Source organism: Mus musculus, chromosome 2, assembly GCF_000001635.26.
Source record: "Mus musculus strain C57BL/6J chromosome 2, GRCm38.p6 C57BL/6J".
NCBI classification, from domain to species: domain Eukaryota; kingdom Metazoa; phylum Chordata; class Mammalia; order Rodentia; family Muridae; genus Mus; species Mus musculus.
In genome coordinates, this window is record NC_000068.7 from 156,745,504 (window position 1) to 156,769,473 (window position 23,970).

At 50.1% G+C, this 23,970-nt stretch overlaps 1 protein-coding gene across 30 annotated transcripts in view; it reads left to right on the plus strand.

Annotated features, from left to right (window-relative positions):
• Dlgap4 (DLG associated protein 4) overlaps positions 1 to 18,860 on the plus strand; it is a 150,731-nt gene extending 131,871 nt beyond the window's left edge. For 10 of the 30 annotated variants that reach the window (XM_006499340.4, NM_146128.6, NM_001277187.1 and 7 more), the window contains 6 exons: positions 332 to 693; positions 2,829 to 2,917; positions 3,441 to 3,853; positions 15,348 to 15,439; positions 16,270 to 16,425; positions 17,182 to 18,860. In XM_006499340.4, coding sequence (XP_006499403.1) covers positions 332 to 693; positions 2,829 to 2,917; positions 3,441 to 3,853; positions 15,348 to 15,439; positions 16,270 to 16,425; positions 17,182 to 17,400 — 1,331 coding nt within the window. In that variant the 3' untranslated portion in view covers positions 17,401 to 18,860. Of the gene's footprint in view, positions 1 to 331; positions 2,918 to 3,440; positions 3,854 to 15,347; positions 15,440 to 16,269; positions 16,497 to 17,181 lie in introns of all 30 variants that reach the window. The other 20 variants (NM_001277186.1, XM_006499343.4, XM_017317843.2 and 17 more) reach the window with 10 other exon arrangements.
• The last annotated feature ends 5,110 nt before the right edge of the window (positions 18,861 to 23,970 follow it).

Below are 23,970 nucleotides of genomic sequence, written 5' to 3' on the forward strand. Positions count from 1 at the left end.
AAAGGGTAAAAAGCTATAGGACCCAAGGGGTCGCAGAGTGACCATGGGGAGGCCACAATAAGTTCTTCCTCTTGTTACTGCCTCCTCCTGACATTGGCCAGGCTTTGCCACACCCTTGTAGAGAGCATCTGTAATTAACTCGGCCTCCTCAGCACATCGGGCCTTGTCAAGGGTGGACGGGACCTGTGTGCCTGTACTGGTCATTACTGTGTATGACTCTCGTTCTCTTGCTTCATAGTCCTCTAGCTGAGGTCAGGCAGGGCTGCAGCCCAGGAGAGGCCTTGAAGGGTTAGAGGCATCACCTTCACTTTGCTCTCTCACCGATCTACAGGTTCATCATGCCTAGTGGCATATAAGAAGACCCCACCACCGGTCCCTCCACGAACCACATCGAAACCGTTCATCTCAGTCACCGTCCAGAGCAGTACTGAGTCTGCTCAGGATACCTACCTGGACAGTCAAGACCACAAGAGCGAAGTGACGAGCCAGTCGGGCTTGAGCAACTCATCAGACAGCCTGGACAGCAGTACCCGGCCACCCAGTGTGACACGGGGTGGAATTACCCCAGGCCCTGAAGCTCCGGAGCCACCCCCTAAGCATGCAGCTCTGAAGAGTGAACAAGGGACACTGACGAGCTCTGAGTCCCATTCCGAGGCCATCCCCAAAAGGAAACTGTCATCGATAGGAATACAAGTAGGGGTCCCTTTTGCACTGTCTTCTGTCTACTCTGTGCACCGGCCTGCGTGTAATTACATCTAGTGGAGGCCCACTAGGTCTCCCGGGAAGAGATGTTTTTGTCTGTCTATTCTGGTGCATCTGCCCCAAGTGGCTAAACCAAATTCTCCTGCAGCCACACTCGTGTGTCCAGCACCCATGCTGCAGGTCCATAGCTGGACATCCTCCAGTGGGTTGTCCCAGTGAATGTAGTTACACTCAGCCAGCAAGCTCCTGTACACTGTTTGCTGTCTACTGTCTGTCTGTCCACTCCATCCTTTGCCCTACCAGACAACTCATGGGAGGTGGGGCTGGCTTAACAGTTCTCTAATCCAAGGTCAGCTCGGTACGGAAACCATGGCCCCGCTTGGCAGCGGGAGCATCGTGGAGCATAGACGCTGATGGGCTAGAAGCCTGGGACCAGGGCCCTTGAGCCATGGGGTTTTCAAGGGGAACTTGACCCAGAGCCCACTCAGGCCTTGGGGACAGGTAGGTCACTTGAAGCACCAGACCCATGGCTAACAGAGTGTGATGGCAAGTCTATGCCTCCCTTCATAGAAAAGGTCCCACAGCCCCAAGTCCCACATCCCATCACGAAGCTAAAGCCCAGTGCGTATTTATCTCTGTGGTGCCCGGCTTCTCCTCCACTCCCTCCAGCTCCCAGTGCTAGGTGTCTGTTCTCTGATAGCTGAGGGAGACAAACTTGGGCTCAGCCTCACAGTTTTCAAGAATTGGTCTAAACCCAGAAAGTCCTCTGCTATGCGCGCGGCTGGACCTCCAGGCTGCAGTAGGAGGCAGCTGTAGTGGACAAAGGTGAGGGCAGGGGTCCGGGGTGGTGGAGCACTTCCAAACCAGAGAAAGGGTAGGGGAGAATCCGGAGGGTGCGGTGCATTGTGTCGGGCTGCAGGAAATCCATTGCCTCTCTCCAGCAGCAGAGCAATGACAAAACACTATAACGACAGGGAGGAGAGCAGGGATCCAGGCAGGGCCTTGTCAGAGATGGCTCTGGTCGTCTGTCCTCCGTGTACAGGAAGGAAGTTGGACAGATTCTCCTCTGGCTCTCTCTAGCTGAGTTTCTTAATGAGTGCCTAGCACTTGGCCCCTACAGCCTTTCTAGGTGGGATTCTTACAGACATAGGATCCTCGCTGCCATGTCTTTGGGAAGGCCATCTCCTTTTGGCCAAACCAGATTCTCTTCCCTTCCTAGTAGGCCTGCGAGTCAGTCAGGGCCAGCTTTGGTTCTTTTACTCAGAGCATGGCCCTGGGGAGAGGGTTCTGGCTTAGTGCCTTCTGAGTGCCTGGCTTCACCCTGCTCCATGCCTCGTCATAGCTCCTTGGAGGAAATGTGATTTTATTCCTGTCCCAAGCAGAAAGCTTCCATGACCCCTGCCCCAGAATCCCAGCTCCTGAGGCTGTCATTTCTTCTCACCCTGACACCTCAAGGCCCAGATCAGATGTGAGCTCCCCCCTGTGCTGGGACCATGATGGGTGGGTTTAAGCTGGCTGCCCTGTGGTTGGGTCCGGGGAATGGCTGCTGCCATATTTGCTCCCCTTTACAAAGCAAGTGTGACAGGTCCAGGGGCAGGATCCCATAGCATTGCTGGCTCTGGGTTCTGGGTCTGAGAATTGCTGTCTGTGGCTGGCACTCACTACAGGTGCCGCTGTTCCCCTTTCAGGCTGCACTACAGGGTTAGGGGAATGATCTTTGCCTCCAGACAGCCCTCGGCTTCAACTACACCAGATAACGGCTGTGGCTTTGTGTGTGTTCTCTCCCGTCGTCCTTTTTTCTCTCTGATCGTGTAAAGGAGAGGACTAGAAGGAGCGGTTCCCACCTCTCGGAGGACAACGGACCAAAAGCGATCGATGTGATGGCGCCCTCCTCAGAGTAGGGAAAGCCAGTCATCTCCATCCCCTCCCGCCTCCTCGCGAATGAGCAGTGCCCGGCTTAACCTGGCCCTACTTGGGCCTACGTGCAGTGTCTGCATGCCTCGTGTCCGTCTGTCCACATGTCTGTTTGCGTCGTCCCACTAATGTGAATTTCAGCAGCAAGTGTGGTGTTTGTTTTTATTCTTGTCTTTGTCTCCGTGCCGTGGCTGTCGTTGTCCTTCAATAAGGTTGACTGCATTCAGCCAGTGCCAAAAGAGGAGCCCAGTCCCGCTACCAAATTCCAGTCCATCGGGATTCAGGTAGAGGACGACTGGCGGTAAGTTGGACAGAGGTGTGGTGGCTGCTACTCCCCTCTCCTCTCCCTCCCTCCGCCCTCACCTCTCCTGCTCTCCCTAACCCACTTCTCCTTGCTGGATTTCTAATAACCAAGCCGGGTGTGGGTGTGGGTGGTGGCTCAGGTGTGGGGGCTGGGCGGGGCAGGTGGGTGGACACATGAGCGCTTGCTCTGAGACCAGTCACCCCAAGGGGAACGAGGCTGGGCTGGGCTGGGCTGTGGCCCCTGCTCCCTGATACTGGTGGTCTTCCTGGCCCCACTGCAGTAAACAGACAACCTTATGACCTTGTCCTTGTGTGTGTGTGTGTGTGCGCGCGTGTGGGCATGGGCAGGGTGGGCAAGGGCTGAGCAGAGAATGAGCGGGGGCTGTGGGACCCGCTTCAGGCGCATGGTGAGCAGATGATGCATCCGTTTCTCTGTCTCCCCGTGTGTCCGGGTCAGGTGGCTGCTGGTTTCTGGCCCTCTTAGTGACTCATTCCTTCCTGTCCCCATCCTCCCCCAACAGAAGCAGTGCCCCCTCTCACAGCATGTCCTCCCGTCGGGACACTGACTCTGATACCCAGGATGCCAACGACTCCAGTTGTAAGTCATCTGAGAGGAGTCTCCCAGACTGTACCTCACACCCCAATTCCATCAGCATTGATGCTGGCCCCCGACAGGCCCCCAAGATTGCCCAGATCAAGCGCAACCTCTCCTATGGAGACAACAGCGACCCTGCCCTGGAGGCGTCTTCGCTGCCCCCACCCGACCCTTGGCTGGAGACTTCCTCCAGCTCCCCAGCAGAGCCCGCTCAGCCAGGGGCCTGCCGCAGGGATGGCTACTGGTTCCTGAAGCTCCTTCAGGCAGAAACGGAGAGACTGGAAGGCTGGTGCTGCCAGATGGACAAGGAGACCAAAGAGAACAACCTCTCTGAAGAAGGTGGGTGTCACAAGGGTGATCCCCTGGGTGTGTCTGGAGCCTCTCGGGGAGGATCATAGGCCCTGTTCTTACACTCACTTTGTGAGCTTGCCTCTCAGTGTTCATTCTTTCCGTCTGCCTAGCCAGACCTCTTCCCAGATGAGCATTATGATAGTAGCTCCCTGTTGTCAGGCTGTGGGCTTGCTCACACACGATCCCAGCTCAGTCACCTGCTTTTGATCTTCATCTCTGCCCGCATAAGAACCTTGTGAGGACTGAGTGGTAATTAGTGGAAAGGCCCTGACGAAGTGCTGGACACAGACCTGCCACCCTAATTATACCTGCCCAGCTCCTCATTGAGTGCTTGTGTTCCCTAAGTACAGGCATCTGACATGGCCCCACAGGAGAGAACTGTAAATGGCGAGAAGAGTTCTGCTTTTCTACCTAGTTTCCGTCAGTACTCTAGATACGTAACAAAAAGGAAGCTAAGAAGCTAGGCCCGGCCAGGACTGCCTGCACACAGGAGCCCTGGGTTTATCTTTGCGCACTACCAAGACAAAGGGGCCAGGGAAAGGGACAGATGTTGTGCAGGGAGCCTGAGTCACGGCCTGCAGCCAGAGGCTGGGAACCTTGAGGCTATCACCCTGTGCTGACCACATTCTACTAGAGCTCCGCTTCTCAGGTGGTTCCTCTTCCACTGAAGGTTCAGGAAGGACAGGCCTCAGGGTGCGGGTAGGATAGACTTGTATCCCAGTGGCCCTGATAATGTATTCTGAGGACACCTTTGATGACTTACAGGGTGTTGGAAGAGTCAGTTTTCACTGTCCTCTGAGCCTCTTCCCTGCTTTGATGTTACACCCACCTTGGGGCAGGGAACTCTTGAGGTTTCTACCTAATAGATTTAATTATGACGTATTTAAAAAAAAAAATCAGACCAGTGGCAGAGATCAGAAAGCACCAAGTGTCTGACAGAAGGCAGCCAACCAGTGCTCCCGTGGCCGTGCCGACCAGTGCTCCCGTGGCCATGCCGACCAGTGCTCCTGTGGCCACACCAGTGGTCTGTTCTGTATTCACCTGCATACTTCTTCAGTGCAGTGTGATGGCTTTCCCTTTCTTCTTCAGAGTTAAGTCACTAAGTATTAATTTCTTCGGGCTTCCTATCTTTCCTGGTTCCCTTGTCTTGCTTGGGCCTGGCCATGCTCTCTGGATCTGTTTCCACCTGTAAACCTTGTCCTTTCTTCCTCAGACACTGCTCTGGGCCCTTTCCCACTGGACACTTCACCTGCTGGCTGCTTGATCTTCGACTCACTTTTCTCTTTATCCTGAGAGAACTTTTTGGATAGTTAGCATGCCTTTCAGACCTCACAATTTAGGCATAAAGTTGAAACTCATAATTGCATTTACATATGTAACTACCTACACATTGGCGTGCAAGGGACAATGCAGAGGAAAGTGTGCTGTCCGAGATCACCATCTCTGACCTAGGGCTCTGCGGTGTGGTGGGTGCTTCCTGGTGATGAGCAGTTCGAAGCCATTCTGCTTCTCTGTCCTTGGATTTTATTCTGGAAAACTTTAGGCACTTGACTGCGTCTGGTGAAACTTGTTAGCAGTATGTCTATAAATCCCGGCTCCTGAGGCACAGGCAGGGGACTCATGGGTGTTGTGACTTAGCCTGGGTTGCAGAGTGCGACCATGTCTCACACAAAGCATAATACTACCACCACTAACTTCTCACTTACATTTGTTTTTTTTGTTTTTGTTTTTTGAAATTCCTTTCACATGACTTGGCTGGGTTGATCTCTCATCTTTTCTTACCTACCCTTAAGGTCTTGCTTTGTAGCCCAAGCTGTCTTTGAACTCATTATGAAGCCAAGGCTGGCCTCAAACTTAAGTTCTCTTTAGTCTCCTAAGTCTGGGACTCCAGGAAAGCACCGTCATAACTTTGCCTTTCCTCTGTCTGCATACTGCATAGTATCGTGTGTGTGTGTGTGTGTGTGTGTGTGTGTGTGTGTGTGTGTGTGTGTACCATTCCTTTGTGCTGCTGGGTGATGTTCCATGTTCCCGAGTGTGCCTGTCTTACTTACCGGACAGCGCGCTGGTCATTTCTGTCCTAACCGCCGGGCTGTTAGAACTAGCGTTGCAGTGAACAATGGATTTGCTCAATGTTTTGAGAATCAGCTATATACTTTGAAAGGCCTTCTCGTTCCCACCTTTCTCAATTATTTAGACAGAGTACCACTGTATAGTGTGGCTGGAACTTGGGGCCCTCTTCTCTTGCTTGGCCTCCCCAATCCTTTTTTTTTTTTTTTTTTTTTTTTTTTTTTTTTTAAAGATTTATTTATTTATTATATGTAAGTACATTGTAGCCGTCTTCAGACACTCCAGAAGAGGGCGTCAGATCCTGTTACAGATGGTTGTGAGCCACCATGTGGTTGCTGGGATTTGAACTCCAGACCTTCGGAAGAGCAGGCGGGTGCTCTTACTCACTGAGCCATCTCACCAGCCCCTCCCAATCCTTTTTTTAAAGATTTATTTCTTTGTTATATTTAAGTACACTGTAGCTGTCTTCAGACACTCCAGAAGAGGGCATCGGATCTCATTACAGATGGTTGTGAGCCACCCTGTGGTTGCTGAGATTTGAACTCAGGACCTCTGGAAGAGCAGTCAGTGCTCTTAACCCCTGAGCCATCTCTCCAGCCCTCACCAATACTTTTTAATTTGCCTGAAACTTAGTGTAGATCTGCCTGCCTCTGCCTTCCAGGCGCTGTTATTCAAGGTGTACACCACAACTGGCTTGAGCGTTTATTTATTCCAATAGAAAGACATTATTATTTTAACTATACAACATATTAGTGAATACACCACATTGCACTCCAAAGGCCAAGAGATACGAGATGACATCTCCTGACTTCTGAGAAGCTAGAGGAGAGCAGCAGTGAGAGACATCTTCCAGCCCTGCTCTGGGTGGGCCTGGCTCTTCTAGGAAGGAGTGCTGCTGTTCTCCTCTGCTCTTCAGCATGGGCCACGGGTCTCTCTGCTGTGCAGAGTCTGACCAAGGCATAGGCTTTGTATGCTCACATGACATGTCCCACCAGGCGCTGCACACTGTGCTTCTGCCAGAGCCAGCGCTGCATGGCAGACACTGGAGACAGGCTTCAGGATCTGTGTCCTGCTGCTGTCATCTCCGTCTGTCACACATCTTTTCAGACTGTTCCTGCATAGCCATGAGGGTTCCTTTCCTGTTTCTCTGTAGGGTTAGAGCTTTCCTGGAGTGTCCAGGAGCTTTAGTTGTCTCTTCCTATTTAAAAGTGACACTTTGGTGGTGAGAGCAAGAGTGGCTGCTCTTGTGACCTGGCGACAGCAGCAGCAGCATTTAATTCCGTCGAGAAATTTAAAGAAAAGGGAAGTGGCTGGGGTGATGGGCAGCTCAGTAGTAGAGCAGTTGCTCCGCACCCCTAACATACACACTGCATGGATGAAAATAACACACCAATAAAAACAACAAACGTCTCACTGTTTGTAATAGGTGTGTTGGCAATATCAAAGATGAAGAAATATTACAAGTGCCAGAGTCCTTCTGTAATAACATAATGAAATCTATTTTGAATAATATCGCTATTAATATTTGTATGTAAGATTTTGAATATTTATTTTCAGTTCTTTTTACTATATCCCTATGAGTAGAACTGCTGACTTCTTTTCCCTACTTAGCCTTTTTTTTCGTAATTTTTTAAAATTTTATTTGTGTGTGTGTGTGTGTGTGTGTGTGAGTGTGTGTGTGTCTGTGTGTGTCTGTGTGTGTATGAATATGCTGTAGCTGTCTTCAGACACACCAGAAGAGGGCATCAGATCTCATTACAGATGGTTGTGAGCCACCATGTGGTTGCTGGGAATTGAACTCAGGATCCCTTGGACAAACAGTCAGTGCTCTTAACCACTGAGCCATCTCTCCAGCCCCTTTTCGTAATTTTATTGTGGCAAAATATTTAACATAAAGCTCACCTCTTTGTGTGTGTGTGTGTGTGTGTGTGTGGCACTGCAGATAGATGCATATACCCTGTGTACACACACTGAGGTCAGAGGTTGATGTTGGGTGTCCCTTCCCTCCATTACTTCATGCAGAGGAGGGGACATGTGCCAGAAGACAACCTGAAGGAGCAGGTTCACCTCCCACCTGGGGACTGACCTCAGGTCATCAGCCTAGGAAGAAAAGCACCTTCAACAGAACCAGCTCACCAGCTCACTGATTCCATTTTGAGACAGGATCTGATCGTGGCCCAGGCTGGTGTTATATTCTCATCTTGAGTGTTAGGTTTAAAGATATGCACCATCACTCCTGGATCCATTTGCCCATTTTTACAGAGATCCTTAGTTGTCTTATTTAGACATTACTGTGATAAAACTCCATAACCAAAGGCAGCCTAGGGAGGAGAGGGTTTATTTCAGCGTGCTCTGGCCACTCCCATTCCATCACTGAGAAAGTCAGGGCAAGAATTCAAGGTAGAGACCTGGAAGCACAGACCACTGAGGAATGTGCTTATAGCATGCACAGCCTGCTTTCTTACATACCCAGGGCCTTTTGCCCAGGTGTGGTACCACCCACAAAGGCCTGGCCTGGCCCTCCCCACATCAGTCATTACATCAAGAAAATGCCCCACAGGCTTGCCTATGGGCCAGTCTTGTTGATGTAATTTTAGTTCTGGTTCCTTCTTCTCAGATAACACTAACCTGTGTCAGGTTGGAAAGGGGATGAGGAGTTGTAAAGGTCCCAGGCACTAAACCTTTGCTATGTGCACAGCTCACAGGTATTCCCACCCCTCCTGAGGGTTATCATTTTCTTTTTATTTGTTTAATTTTCATTTTCATTTTTACTTATTTATTTCTCCCCTTTCCCCATGCCCCCTCTCCGGGAAACCCCCTATCCCATCCTCCCTCCCCCTGCTTCTATGATGGTGTTCCTCCACTCACCCAACCACTCCCACCTCCCCACCCTCAATTCCCCTACACTGAGACTTCATAGGACCAAGGACATCTCCTCCCATTGATGCATGGCAAGGCCATCCTCTGCTACATATGCAGCTGGAGCCATGGGTTCCTCCATGTGTACTCCTTGGTTGATGGCTTAGTCCCTGGGAGCTCTGGTTGGTTGATGTTGTTGTTCATCCTATGGGGTTGCAAACCCCTGCAGCTCCTTCAGTCCTTTCTCTAACTCCTCTACTGGGAACCCCCCACTCAGTCCTATGGTTGGCTGCGAGCATCCACCTCTGTATTTGTAAGGCTCTGGCAGGGCCTCTCAGGAGATAGCTATATCTGGCTCCTGTCAGCAAGCACTTCCTGGCATCCACAATAGTGTCTGGGTTTGGTGACTGTATATGGGATGAATCCCCAGGTGGGACAGTCTCTGGGTGGCCTCCAGTCTCTGCTCAACACTTAATCTCCATATTTGCTTCTGTGAGTATTTTGTTTTCCTTTCTAAGAAGGATAGAAGCACCCACACTTTGGTCTTCCTTCTTCTTGAGCTTCATGTGGTCTGCAAATTGTTATCTTGAGTATTTGGAGCTTTTGGGCTAATATCCACTTATCAGTGAATTCATACCATGTGTGGTCTTTTGTGATTGGGTTACCTCACTCAGGATGATATTTTCTAGTTCCATCCATTTGCCTAGGAATTTCATGAATTCATCGTTTTTAATAGCTGAGTAGTACTCCATTGTGTAAATATACCACATTTTCTATATTCATTTCTCTGTTGAAGGACATCTGGGTTCTTTCCAGCTTGCATCTTCTGGGTATAAGCCCACGAGTGGCATAGCTGGGTCCTCGGGTAGTACTATGTCCAATTTTCTGAGGAACTGCCAGACTGATTTCCGAAGTAGTTGTACCAACTTACAATCCCACCAGCAATGGAGGAGTGTTCCTCTTTCTCCACATTCTCACAAGCATCTGCTGTCACCTGAATTGGTGTGGTTTTTTTTTGTTTTTGGGTTTTTTTTTTTTTGTTTTTTTTTTTTTTGCCATTCTGACATGTGAGGTAGAATCTCAGTGTTGTTTTGATTTGCATTTCCCTGGTATTTCTTTAAGTGCTTCTCAGCCATTCGATATTCCTCAGTTGAAGATTCTTTGTTTAGCTCTTTACCCCATTTTTTAAATAGGGTTATTTGGTTCTCTGGAGTCTAACTTCTTGAGTTCTTTGTATATACTGGATATTAATTAGCCCTTTATCAGATGTAGGATTGGTAAAGATCTTTTCCCAATCTGTTGTTATATAAAATTCATAGGTATTCCCACCCCTTCTGAGGGGTTATCATTTTCTTTTTTTCTTTTTTTGTTTTTTTTTTTTTTGTTTGTTTGTTTGGTTGGTTGGTTGGTTTTTTTTGAGACAGGGTTTCTCTGTGTAGCCCTGACTGTCCTTGAACTCACTTTATACACCAGGCTGGCCTCGAACTCAGAAATCTGCCTGCCTCTGCCTCCCAAGTGCTGGGATTAAAGGCGTGTGCCACCACCGCCCGGCTGGGTTATCATTTTCTTAATGGTATTCTTTGAACAACAATTTTAATTTTGATGAAGTCTAATTTATGTACTGTTTGTGCTTCCACATTTTATAAACTATGGATATATGTTAATTTGATAAAAAAAAAATTAACATTGGGATGAAAATGACCCCAGCAGTAAGAAGATGGCAGAGAGTTCAGTGGGACAGACTATGCCATGAGATTGAGACACCTCTAACAGCAGCACTATTTATTCTCAACTTATTCTGTGTGCATAGATGTTTTGCCTGTATGTCTGCACCTGTACCATCTGTGTTCCAGGTCCTTGTTCAGGTCAGAAAGAGACTACTCTATCCCCTGGAACTGAAGTTACAGACAGTTGTGAGCCACCATATAGGTGCTGGGAACCGACTCAGGTCCTCTGCAAGAGCAGCCACTGCACTTCATTGCTGAGTTGTCTCTCCAGTCCCAGGACCCAGGTTAGGTTCCCAGCACACATCTATAACTCCAGTTCCAAAGGATCTGATGCCTCTCCTGATTTCTACAGGCTCCTGATTACACGTGTACACAGCTAACACTCAGGCACACATGCATACGTTTTAAAATGTTACACTTACAAAAGGAATCAGTTGGACTAATGTGCTGTTGTCAGGCTGGACATGGCATATCCCTGTGATCCTATCACCTAGGAGGCTGAGGCAGACGGGTCTGGAGTGAGTCAATGCCAGCTTGGGCCATGTAATGAGACCTTGTCTCAAAACCATTCATTCTATTTGTATTATTTGTTTAATGCAGGAACAAGCTCTGTCAGTCACTACATGATTACCATCAATTTGAAGCCATGGTAGCCATAAAGTTTCAGAGAGTGGTGTGAGGTCTATCTGTGGTCCGTTGACAGTAAGGCTAACATGAGTTTTACATGAACTTGAAGAGCTTTTTGGTGAAGGGATAACAGCAGGGGAGGGGCAGAGACAGAGCAATCTGATTGGAGAGAGACAGAGACAGACAGACAGACAGACAGACAGACAGACAGACAGAGAGACACACATACACACACCAGTAATGGGAGACCACCAACTCAACTCTGTTGAGGAACAGAGGGAAGGGATCTAGGCTGAGGGCATCACAGGCAAGTACATGCTGTCCCAGACACCCCTGTCAGAGAAGGGGAAGTCGTGCAGCAGTGAATGGCAGTCCGAAGCGCCATTGTGCTGGTGCAGAAGGCTGCCCAACAGCACACAGCTCTGCATGGAGAGAAGCAGGCTGCATCTGGGAGAGAAGTGGCAGGTGGGAACATGCCCGTCAAGCCCTGAGTGAGGCGTGGGTGCTGACACGCCCACGGAGTGAGTGAGAGTGGAAGACCAGCTTCTCCAAGCACTGCCCAGAGACGCTGGCTGTGGAACCCATGCTGACGGCACCTGTGAATCCAGAGCTGCCCTGTGATGTATTCAGTGTAATGCTGTAAACCTTGGAGTGTTTCTGACTCACAGCTGTCCATAAAGTGTTTGTCCCAGCACATCCTCTTAAGATCCTGACTTCCCTGTGTGTGTGTTGAAGGAGCAGAGGTCAGAGGACATAGTGGAGTTGATCTTAGACAGCATACACTTGACCTGCCATCTTGTCAGCCCACTTTTCTTATTTTACTTTTTGTACTTGGGAGGCTTGAATCAGGCCTTGTGAATGTAAGTGAAGAGAAACTGCCATGGGGTTTACCCTTACGTCCTTAGTTTTTGAGTCAGAGACTCAACAGAGATCCTCCCGCCTGTCTCAGATGCTAGGATTAAAGAAAGGCATGTGCCACTGGCCTTTTAAGTCTGGAGACCAGGTCTGAGCCCAGGCAGATCTTGAGCTTGCGATCCTCCTGTCTCAGCCTCTCCCTTAGCTTGGATTGCACATCTGCCCTGGGCCCACCTTTGCTGAATCTTGAAGCTGGAATCCTATAGATCCCTAACACTCCTGGTGGTGCCTCCTGGGTGGCTGTTTTTGTCAGGCTGTGTATTTGGTGTTGCTGGAGTATTGCATTTTGTTTTCAGTGTTGCTATGCATGTGTGTGTATACACACACAAATATCTTTGTGTCTGTGTAATGTCTTATAGTCCTCCCCTGATCTGATTGTCCCTTTAATCCGCACACACTGTGCCTGGGTTGATTTACGGAAGTGTAGTCCCATTACCATATGTGTTCTTGAGTTCCTTCCCCCTGATCAGTTTGAAGTCCAGCTTTAGACTGCTTTCTGCCACAGCAGGCCGCGCTGTTAGAGTTTGCACTGTTGCTCTTAGTATTTCTACTACATATCTGTGACATGCATCCCTAAGGAATGTGCGTGTCACTTCATTTGGCCTGATTGTGAAGTTTGTATTAGAAGCACATGTGTGGGGTTTTGTCTCAATTGTTTTCTGACACAGGATTTTACTGTGTCACTAAGGCTAGCCTTGAACCCAGCCTCCCTAGCGCTATACACTACTCTTCACTTGGGTTTTCTTTCCTCATTTTAAGGTCTGTGTGGGCCATGTGTGCCATGGGTATGATTTGCCAGAGTTGGTGCTGGGGATGAAGCTCAGGCCGTCAGGCTTGGGGAGCAGATGTCTCTCCAAGCACCTCGCTGGCCCCTGAGGAAGGTCGTGATGCACACCCGTAGTCCTAGATTTTGGAGGTAGAGGCTAAAGGGGCTTAAGAGCAGCCTGGGCCACATATAAAAGCCATAGTTATTCAGACCCAGCAGTGCTCACTGCCCTGGCTGCTCAGCGGTGTGCACCTTTGTCTGCACTGCTGGTAAGCAGGTTTTGGTTGACTTTTGTTTTTGTTTTTTTTCTTCTAGTTTTCTACTCTGTTATTTATAACATGACCTAACAGAGGCGTCTGATAATTGAACCCAGGATCTTACGCTTGTTAGCTCACAGCACCACTGGGCCGTATTTGCAACCCTGAGATACTAGACACTACAAAGCTCACCCTTTATGATACAAAGTCCGTGGAGCCTTGGCTTATGGATTCACAACATTGCCATCGCTATGTGATATGCAGGATTCTAATCATCCCCAAAAGAAACCTCAGTCTCCCAAGTAGCATCACAGCTACGGACTAGCGAGGTGCTTGGTTGTTGAGAGCACTGACTGTTCTACCACAGGACCTGGTCACTTCCTAGCACCCACATGGTGGCTTCTTGTTTTACTGTGGGTTTGTTTGCTTTGAGACAGGGTCTCATGTAACCAAGGATGTCTTTGAACTCATGATCTTCCAGCTCCCAAGTGCTGGGATTTCCAGCACTGCCACCCTACCCAGTTACTTTGCCCTTGGTGTTCTTCCTCCCTGTGTGCTAGACAGGCGCTCCACCCACCCCTGACAACATCCCAGACCCCTTGACTTGGGTTTTCTGGTAAATGTTTGTGTGTTTGGGCACAGCTCCTATGTTGATTCCTCTTTGTGCATCTCAGTAAGATCCATTATTCCTTGGTGAGCTCTTGTAAGGTCTTTATGAAAGCCAAACTTTGTCCCAGGTCAGTGAGAAGTGGTGTGTGTGTGTGGGGGGGGGGGGGGGGGTTGAAGGCCACTGCGGGGTAACATGGGCAGCCATGTCAGCATGTAACAACACAGTTGACAGTCCCCACACCATTCACCTGGTGCTCCAGCCACCATCCTTTTCTATCTGAAATAAAAGGCAAATAGAACACTTGTTCCAGTTTGGAAAACTCAAGTTTGCCACCTTCATTTGGGATCTACAACATCTGTCACTGCCTAGTGACTTTCCATCAAGCCACAGGGTTTTGGCCTTGTTTTACTGAGTGTCTTATACAGAAGCCCAGGCTGGCCTTACAGGTATGAGTTACCGCACAGCTGGCTTCAAGCTTGATTGTCTAGCATCAGTGCTCACTTCCTGACTCATTGTGTTGCTTTTTGCTGATTTCTGCTGTGACTTTCAAACAAGTCTGTCTACTCTCAGTCCGGGACCAGGCGCTTCATGGGTACGAGGTTGGTTTGGATACTTTGCTGTGCGGTTTTGTTTACATTGTATTAAATAGTCACATGTTAAGGAGGTCTCCTGACCTTGGCAGGGTGAGTCCAGCAGCCAGGCTCTAGAAGTAAATCCTAGCTATTTAATCTCCCAAGCAGCATGAAAAATCAGGACCCGTACCGTCTGCTCCTTAAACTGAGAACCCCACAGGGTGAGTTAGTGGGCTCTTCTCTGAGGAACTTTCACCCCACACAGATCCAGCGAGGTTCCTTTGCTGGGAGATTTTTAACTTCTGATTCATTCATTTGTTTTAACAGTGTTGCTGTGCACCCCCCCCCCAACTCCCACAGGCTAGCTTCTTTCTCTTCTATCTATCTCTTGCTTCCTAAAAAGTATTTAAAATGTTTTTATTAGTATTCATGTGTATGATGGGGGAGGACATGGAGGTCAGAGGACACTTGGTGGAGTCCGCTCTCCTTGTCTTTACACAGGTTCCAGAGACGGAACTTATCAGACATCTATGTGACAAGTGTTTACTCACTGGCAGTCTGAACTGTCCCTCTCTGTCTCTTCTTGAGTCCATGATAATTTACGTTTCTTCCCTGCTTCTAATTTACTGCCATACATTTCCTTAGAAATTGGGATAAGATTCCAGCTACAGCTGATAAACTAACCACCTGTCTCTGCCTTCCAATGCTGGAATTAATGGTGTGAGCCACCATGCCCCACTTGCTTCTGACTTTTTAGAAGACAAGGTCTTACATAGCCCAGGATGACCAGCACTGCCCTCTTCTGTTTGTCTTCTTTAATAATGGGTTAATATGCAAATAAACTCACTAGCTTGTGTGTGTGTCACACACATAGAGAGACATGTATACCTGACCTCCAATTCCCCTCCACCTCAGCACAGCCCACGTTTTAGTAACACACACATACACACACACACACACACACACACACACACACACACACGTCTATGAACCCAGTCCCACCCTGACCAGGTCCATGCTGGCATCTGTCCAGCACCACCACGTACGTGTGCTGAGCCTCTTCCTCTGCCTCTCTCTCTCAGTCTTAGGGAAAGTTCTCAGTGCTGTGGGCAGCGCCCAGCTCCTGATGTCCCAGAAATTCCAGCAGTTCCGCGGCCTCTGTGAGCAGAACTTGGTGAGTGACTCTTCCTCCTCCACAGGGGCCCAGCCAGTCCTTGGCCGCTCACCTGAGCTCAGGGAGCCCCTTGTAGCTTCTGACATCTACACAGAGGAGGTGCTGCCCCCTCATGGCACTGTAAAGATGGTGGCATTGCACACCATTCTCCATACAGGAAGGGCTGGGGCAGTCTTGCAGATCATTGAACCTGGTATAAAATATATGATTATTATGTCAGTTGGTCCTGGCTTACTCATATATTTAGTCCAGTCTATATCCAAGAGGCTCCTACAGTAAGACCTAAGGAAACACCACTACTGTGCCAGATGGCTGTCTTCTCCCTTGCCCACTCTAGAGTCTACCTGCCCCTGGGCCAGTCGCCAAGTCTTAGACAGAATGTCCTGGGAGAAGAGTCCTCTCCAACAAATTGGGAGCATGAGTTCCCAAGGGTGAGCCCAGTGGAAAGAGAGTCTCCAGGCCTTGAGAGGGAGACAGCAGGGTCTGGGATCCCAGCTGGCCTGGCAGGGTGTAGTTTGCCTTCTCCCTACCTCACTAAAAAACATTGGTAAAGAGTGGGCCTCTTCCCTACACGAGGACCAAGGACTCCTTGCCACCATCCTGTGATAGCAAACCTAACAACGGCCACAGTCACCTGCATTGCAAGGCCTACTCATGATAAAACTGGGCCCGGTCAGAGGCACTGGCATGGCCAGAGCTGGCTTCACTCACAGATCCTGGCCACAGAAAGGAAGCAAGGCCCTGCTCAGAGCCAGAGGCCCATGTGTGCAGTGAAGGAGAGAGGCCGGCCTCCTGCCCTGCTGCCCCACTGACCCCCATCTGCCCCACAGAACCCTGATGCCAACCCCCGTCCGACAGCCCAGGACCTGGCAGGGTTCTGGGACCTGCTGCAGCTGTCCATTGAGGACATCAGCATGAAGTTCGATGAGCTCTACCACCTCAAGGCCAACAGCTGGCAGCTGGTGGAGACCCCCGAGAAGAGGAAGGTGAGCATGGAGCAGTGCGGAGGGGAAGTCCAGGGACAAATTCCTGGTCGGCAATAACGCTGCCCACATCGGTCAGTGCTGCTTGGCTCCTTCTCCCTGTGCCGTCTTTGAGCTGGGGCTCACGTCCATCACCTTGCGGGGTCCATGCCTGGCACCTGTCCAGCATGCTGCTCGCTGTGTAGTGGAGGCTATCCCTAAAGCATGACCTTGTGCTCTGCATGTCTAGTGAAAGGGTCACCAGTGCTGGTGGAAGACGCAGAATGGCCCTTCTTCTGGGGCCTTGCTGTCAGGGGCACTGGGGTCTGGCCCCAGTTCCGCCTCCCTGTGGCACCTGTGCTTCTGTGAGGCTTGGGTGGGTGGCCTCCTGTAGAGCAGCGGAGCCCAGGGGCCTGCCGTGTCGGACTGTGGCCCTGGTGAGTTCTCCTGCAAAGACAGCATGTGAAATACGAGATAGAAGCCATCAGTTGAAGTCACTGCTCTGGCTGGGAGACTCAGGCAAGGGTGGGGACAGCTGGGGTTGTCCATCGACTTCTAGAACGTTCTGAGCCTGAGCTTGCTTTCTGCTCCTACGTCCTTTGCTACCCCCACTCTCATTGCTTCTGTGGCTTTCCGATTCTAGTGTGTGTTGCTTGTGCCAGTCTGTTGTGGAGACTCGGGGTGGGGCGGTGCCAGCTGCCTGCGTAAGGAAGGGGCAGTGCCGCACAAAACGTGGCACCTTTAGTTTATTTCTGTTCCCTCCTCACTGTCTCAATAAAGGAAGAGAAGAAGCCACCCCCTCCAGTCCCGAAGAAGCCAGCCAAATCCAAGGCGGCAGTGAGCCGCGACAAGGCCTCAGACGCGGGGGACAAGCAGCGTCAGGAGGCCAGAAAGAGACTCCTGGCCGCCAAGCGAGCAGCGTCTGTGCGGCAGAACTCGGCCACAGAGAGTGCGGACAGCATCGAGATTTATGTCCCCGAGGCCCAGACCAGGCTCTAAGGCCGTGAAGGAGAAAGCACTCAATTTGAAATCATTAAAAACTCAATGCAAATGGAACAGCGTTTCTCACCCTTCAGTATGGTTATTATCTCTAGAGACCCTGAGCCAACTTTCCAATTGACACACACAAGGGCTCACAATGTGGCTTTTCTGGGTCCCTCCGAGCTTTAGGTTATGAAGACTTGACTCAAAAAAAAAAAAATTAAAAAAAATTAAAAACCACACTCTAGAACCTTTTCCCCTTGGGCTGCCATGGCGGACCAGATGACGACTTGGGCAGCCGCGGCCCAGCCTCCAGATTGCGGTCTTTTTACTTGCTCTGTCTGCCGAGAACTAGCTTGTTTACAAGACGACGACAACAGTCCAAGGCAACCTTGGGCCCCTGCCATGTCCCTCCCTCCCCTACAGCCCACAGCTTTTCTGTTTTCCTGCAGAACTCACAGGGGTCACCATTGTGGCTTTCTGGTTCACACCCTTTGGGGCTGAGGACCCAGAGGACAGAGAGAAGGGCAGCACCCACCCACCCCAACCTCCCCACTAAGTGCTCACACACAGCTGGTCCGCCCTCCCTCCGCTGCCACACGCCAGCCTAGGCAGTGTCGGGCTGGACTGGCCTGGCCTCTGAGCAGATAGGAAAGTACTGGTCCTTGGGGCACGTGGGGAAACCACGGCTACCATGCTCCAGCCTCCTCTTCAGCAAAAGAAAATGTAGGACTCCCAAGTGGCTTCCAGGGGGTTGGCTGTCCTTGGCCGCACCTTTATCCAGTCCCCCAGGGGCAGGTGGCGGCTTCTGTACGTTTGTGTACATATGCACATAGACCTTAGAGTGTATATTTAATTAACGCCCATCTGCTCACCCAAAGCCCACCAGCGCCGCCGGCTCTCGGGGTCCCTGCAGGAGGCGGGTGTGTGAATAGCATATATTTTTACATGTACTATATCTAGGTGTGTGTACAAGTGTGTGTAAAAATATACCTTGTGTGTAAGCAGTCCCGTTTTTGGTTGTCCCCCTAGCCCGTCAGCCCAGCCTCTTGAGTTTTTCATTCTGTTGTGATTTTTCATCCCAATCCTCTCCTGTCCCCCACTCCCATCCCCAAGGTGTTCTGAGCCCTGAGCTGCAAAGGCCTGGGCCCGCAGAGCAGGACGGGAGGGCAGGGCTGGGTCAGGCCGCCTGGAGGGGGCCGGACCCAGCAGTTTGGCGTATCGGGCTGTTCTATACTGTGCATATGATTTGAGGGCATTGGGGACATTCTCTTGTCTGGCGCATGCTGCAGGGTTTTCCCCCAGGTGAAGCAAAGGCCTGCTCTGGGGGCCTGTTCCAGCTTGGCCGCCCCCTCTGTGACCTTGGGCAAGTCACTTGACCTCTGTGTGCCTCAACTTCCTCCTCTGTAAAATGGGGACAGTCCCTGCCCCTCCCTACCTCACAGGCATGTTGTGAGAATAAATGAGGTAACGTGTAACGAGGCCTCATGGTGTTATTGCACTGTGGTGGGCTGGACTGGGTAAGGAGGATGGCAGCAGACGATCCCAGGAAACCCAGCTAGACCCCACCTCCCGGAAGGCTCCCTGGTCTGTGAGCCTGGGCAGTAAATCGAGGAAGCATCTATGTGGCATTCAGTCCACCAGGCATCAGAACAGCATACTTCATAGGGACCATCTCAGAAGAAAGAGAGCAGATCGTTCATTCAAAGGCCTGGCCTCTGTACATGGCAGGCAGGGCCCCATGACCCCCAGCAACTGCCCCCTCACCAGCCTAGGGATCCAGTGCCTTAGGGAATATGACCTGCTGTGAGAGAGCTGCATGGGGGAAGCCAGTGTGGTGTGGATTAGTCTCAGTGACAGGGCCGTAAGTCTGTGGAAGAAGGGGAGGAGCTGCAGAGAGTCCAACCCAGGTGGAAGAGGCCTGCTACTGAATGACAGCCAGGAAGCAAGGAAGATGCCACCCAGTGGAGTCAGAACGTTGTATTTAAAAGGTCTTGGGCCAGGCCCTGGAACCACATATGTATGCCTCCCCTGGCTCATCCCAGTCAGGATACGGGTGACCCCAGGCCCAGGGACCCAGCTTTTCAGGAGTTTGGCCCCAGCTGGACCCCTTATGAAATCCCAGCTGTAAATAGAGCCCTGTGCTTGGATCCCAGCATGCCTCTGTCAGGGAGGCTGAGCAGCAGCAGCCATCCCGGGCCTGTGTAACAGTGCTGTCCTTCACCCACTTGAAGGGCAAGTGGCTTCCTGTTTTGTCAGATTAAGATTGTTTCTGCATCTAGCACTTAACCGGCCATTCAAAGGTATAAGTGAATGCTGGCGAGGGCAAGCCAGACATGAGGAATGGAGGTCAGATAGAGGCCTAACTACCCTCATGGGCCTCAGGGACTTGGAAGGAGAGGAACTTGGCATGGGAGAGTCTTGATCTGGCCTGGGAAGGTTCTTGGAATTACAAGCCAAAAGGATGGGCGTCTTGTGTGGAACGTGGGTCTCTACACCTAGATAGCCTAGTGCCATGCTAAAGGGACGCTTCCCAAATCTATCCTGCACCTCCTAAGAACAAGGACGGTTTCTGCCTGGCCACAACACCCTCAAAAAAACAAATGTTCCAGGCAACACTCCTTTATCCAGACATTTGGAGCCTAAAATACCCAACATCCTACAGGTAGTAGCTCAAGCCTTGTTCCCCATGACTTCCCCTGGTCCGTTACATCTGGTTAGGGGCACTCGTGACTTTTAGACCAAGTTTCTAGTCTGAAGACTACAACGGGTGCCCAGGCTTCCTTGTGTTCTTCTTTGTGACAGTGATCATTTTAAAGTGCCCGAGCAGCTTACAGAAGGTTTCTTGGTTTTGTTTTATGAGATGTATTACGTAGCCCAGTCTCGACCTGTAATGTGAGCCTGCCTCCCGAATGTTGGCATGGCAAGCAGGTGCTTCCACACCCCACTCCTCCCTGGCTAGATTTAAAGCAAACAGTCTGGACAAGAATAGTACTTAGATGATAGTCCACCTCCTTTGAGCCTGTCCCGTCAGAAAGCGGTTGACACATCTCAGACTGACAGCAGGCCTGCTGAAGAAGCTGAGAAGGAGTCTGGGCTTCTGTGATTCAGAGACAGCCAAGAAGGGTCCTTCCTGGAAGCTATGGAAAGGAGTGTGCAGGGAGACCCAGGAGAACAGGCTAAGCACCTTAGAGTCCTCAGAACCACTAAGAGTTACAGATCTGACAATAGGGAGCCCATATTTTCCTTTTAGAACCTCAAGCTCCACCAGGGTTATAAGTCCTCAGAGTTTTGCAGAGTTCTCACTGAATAACTTAAGAGCAAAGAGCAAGGGCCAGGTTCTGTCATGTGCAGCAGGGGGTCCTCAGGACAGGAAAGCAGTTGTTACTGGAGGCCATGCAGAGCCCACACCTGTAAGAATAGTAAAAGACAGACCAACAACCAGGACAGTGGACTGGGAAGCGTACATGGATCTCGAGTAACTCCAGCCCCACTGAACCTGCCGCTATACAGGCGAGGGAACTTGGGCCCTTGGCAGCCTGCCCTCTGCCTACAGGAGAAAGGATGCTCTCTAGTTACTGACAGGAGGTAACAGGCTCCTTTCAGTTGCATCACTAATGAGAGTCCCTGCATTCTGCCCTGTACCTTCCTGGCCCTTGCACAGAGCATCAAGGCTCTCCCACTGTACCCTGCATCTCTTTCTCCCTCTGCCCCCAAGGTGGATGGCAAAGCCCGGGGCAAGACTTCCCCTGCACTTAGTCCAGGTTGGGCTGGTGCCAACCTGTGCTCCATGTGTGTGCACTAAGACTTGCTTTCCATTGCCACCACTGGTATGATGACTTGCGTGTCATTAGATGTGCCTTCCTGCCTCTACCGAGGAGATGGGGGCTCTGGAGGGAGAGAGTCAGTCTCTCCCCAGTGACTCAGCACCTAGCATGGAGCAGAGCCCCAAGCACTGAAGGGCTCAGTGGTAAAGCACTTGTCTAGCATGTGCTAGTCGAGGGGTGTCGTCTCCAGAGCTGCCAGGATGTGGGTAAGAGATACTAGGCACAGCTCCAGCCACTTGGGAGCTGGGGAAGATGAACCGCTTGGGTTCAGGAGTTTGAAGCCAGTCCAGGCAACACAGTGAGACCTGTCTCAAAAAATGAAAATGAGGCAGAGAATATACTTTCAACAGGAGAACATTTTGCCTAGTATGCAAAAGGCCCTGGGTTCAAGTCCCCACCCCAAAGAGCTACTTCCTAAATAACCAACATGGGGAGAAGAGGCAGGTATTTACAGAGATGGCAACTTTCATTCCGGGCTTTGAAGGACAAGTAGGAGGCTCCAGAGGCTGTGAAGGGCTCAGGCAGCAGAGACAAAGGCCCACGCTGCTGTTCAGGCATGCTGGGCTGGGAATGTCTTGAGTGCCAGGTAAGGTGCAAAGCTTCCAGCAGGACCTGCTCTAGCAGAACAGGGACACTGCCACACAGAACCCTGCCCCCTGGCTTCAGCCTCTCTGGATCGGTTCCAGCCAACACCAGTTTTCTCTAATGTGCCAGCAGAGAATAGGTTCCCTCGGCTGCCTTTTGACTAGAAGCAGCTATATATCTAAATCTACAGCCCGTATCTTTCCCTGAACACCACAACACCAGGCAGGCATTGCCTTAACTAGGCAGCCATGTGTGCAAGTGTGCACACGCATGTGCATGTATGTGCAGCATCTATTTGGCATTTCTGACCAGATGCACTGAGAGGCACAACATCCTGCCGTGGTGGTGCTGGCCGGCAGGATATGTCAGCAGGGGTGGGAGGGTGCATTTGACATACAAATTTTACTGTCCTGAGCTTGATCCTCAGAAAGAGAGAAACAATTTCTAAGAATCATGCTCTCTGATCTCTGCATATGTGTGGTGGTACCTGTGTGCACACACTTGCGCACAACCATATATACACACAAACACACTCTCATACACATGCACACACACACACACATAAGATTACTCAATAGGTAAAGGGGCTTTCAGCACAAGCCAGATGACCTGAAATCAAGCCCCAAAACCAAGGGGATGAAAGAAAGTTGTCCTCCCTCTGACCTACGCACACACACCATGGCACATGAACCACACACACACACAATATCATGCACAGAATGGTGCAAAGTGTTTGGGTGTGTTCCCTAAATTCTGTGAGACACTCTAGCAAATTAATAATCTAAGGAAATGTTTTAAGGAACCCCTGATTTGTAACATGGTTGGAAAGATGAGAAGATAATGCAGGACCTAATATTCACAACTGATCAGTGGCACGTGGGCAGTCACACAGGTTTAAGGAGCTAAATCCCAGCATCTCATGTGCTGTCAAGAAAGGCAAGGAAAGGCCGGGCGGTGGTGGTACATGCCTTTAATCCCAGCACTTGGGAGGCAAAAGCAGGCGGATTTCTGAGTTTGAGGCCAGCCTGGTCTACAAAGTGAGTTCCGGGACAGCCAGGACTGCACAGAGAAACCCTGTCTTAAAAAAAAAAAAAAAAAAAAAAAAAAAAAAGCTAAAAAAAAAAAATCAAAGAATTGGCTGGAGAGATGGCTCAGTGGTTAAGAGCACCAACTGCTCTTCTGAAGGTCCTGAGTTCAATTCCCAGCAATCACATGGTGGCTTCACAACCATCTGTAACAAGATCTGATGCCCTCTTCTGGTGTGTCTGAAGAGAGCAATGGTGTACTCATATACATACATACATACATACATACATACATACATACATACATACATAAACAAACAAATAAATAAATCTTTTAAAGAAAGAAAAAAGAAAGTTGAAGAATTGGTTGTCCTGAAGAAAAGTCCCAATATCTGTATAAGAAGTATTGTGCAGGCTACAGAGATGTGGATATTAAGCTGTTAATTCAATGATAATCAAGCTCCAATCTGTAGAACCCAGAAGTGAGGTGTAGAGTAAGGGACTAGGGAGTTCAGATAGATCTAATTACAAAGGAAAATAGAACAGGTAGTTATGGCCGCATGAGGGGACTGGGATGGGAGGACCAAGTGCGAAGGGGAGAGGAGGGCGAGGGAGGGATACAGGGAGAGACAGCTGACATTAAGGCCCTCTTGAGAGGTGGAAAGAACAGAAGCTACTTAAAATTCAACTGGCAGGGCTGGAGAGATGGGTCAGCGGGTAAGAGCACTGACTGCTCTTTCAAAGGTCCTGAGTTCAAATCCCAGCAACCACATGGTAGCTCACAATCATCTGTAATGGGATCCGATGCCCTCTTCCGATGTGTCTCAAGACAGTGACAGTGTACTCACAACATAAAATAAATAAAGATTTTTTAAAAAATGAAATTGCCAAATAATGGGGAGGCAGAGTCCCCATATGTCGTTACCGAATGAAGCTTCCAGTTCTGGGATCAGGTACATCTAATTGATTTGTTGGCCAAAGGGGTCTCATGGGAGTCCCTAACCCAATCAGGCTGTTGCCAAAACTATAGGTTGTTCTCCACACGCCGACAGAGCCTCCATTGCTGAATACAACACCTATACAGCGCACTGAACAAGGAGAAGTCAAACTGAAGCCTTCGACCCCTACGTCCCAGGGTCTTTGGTACAGGA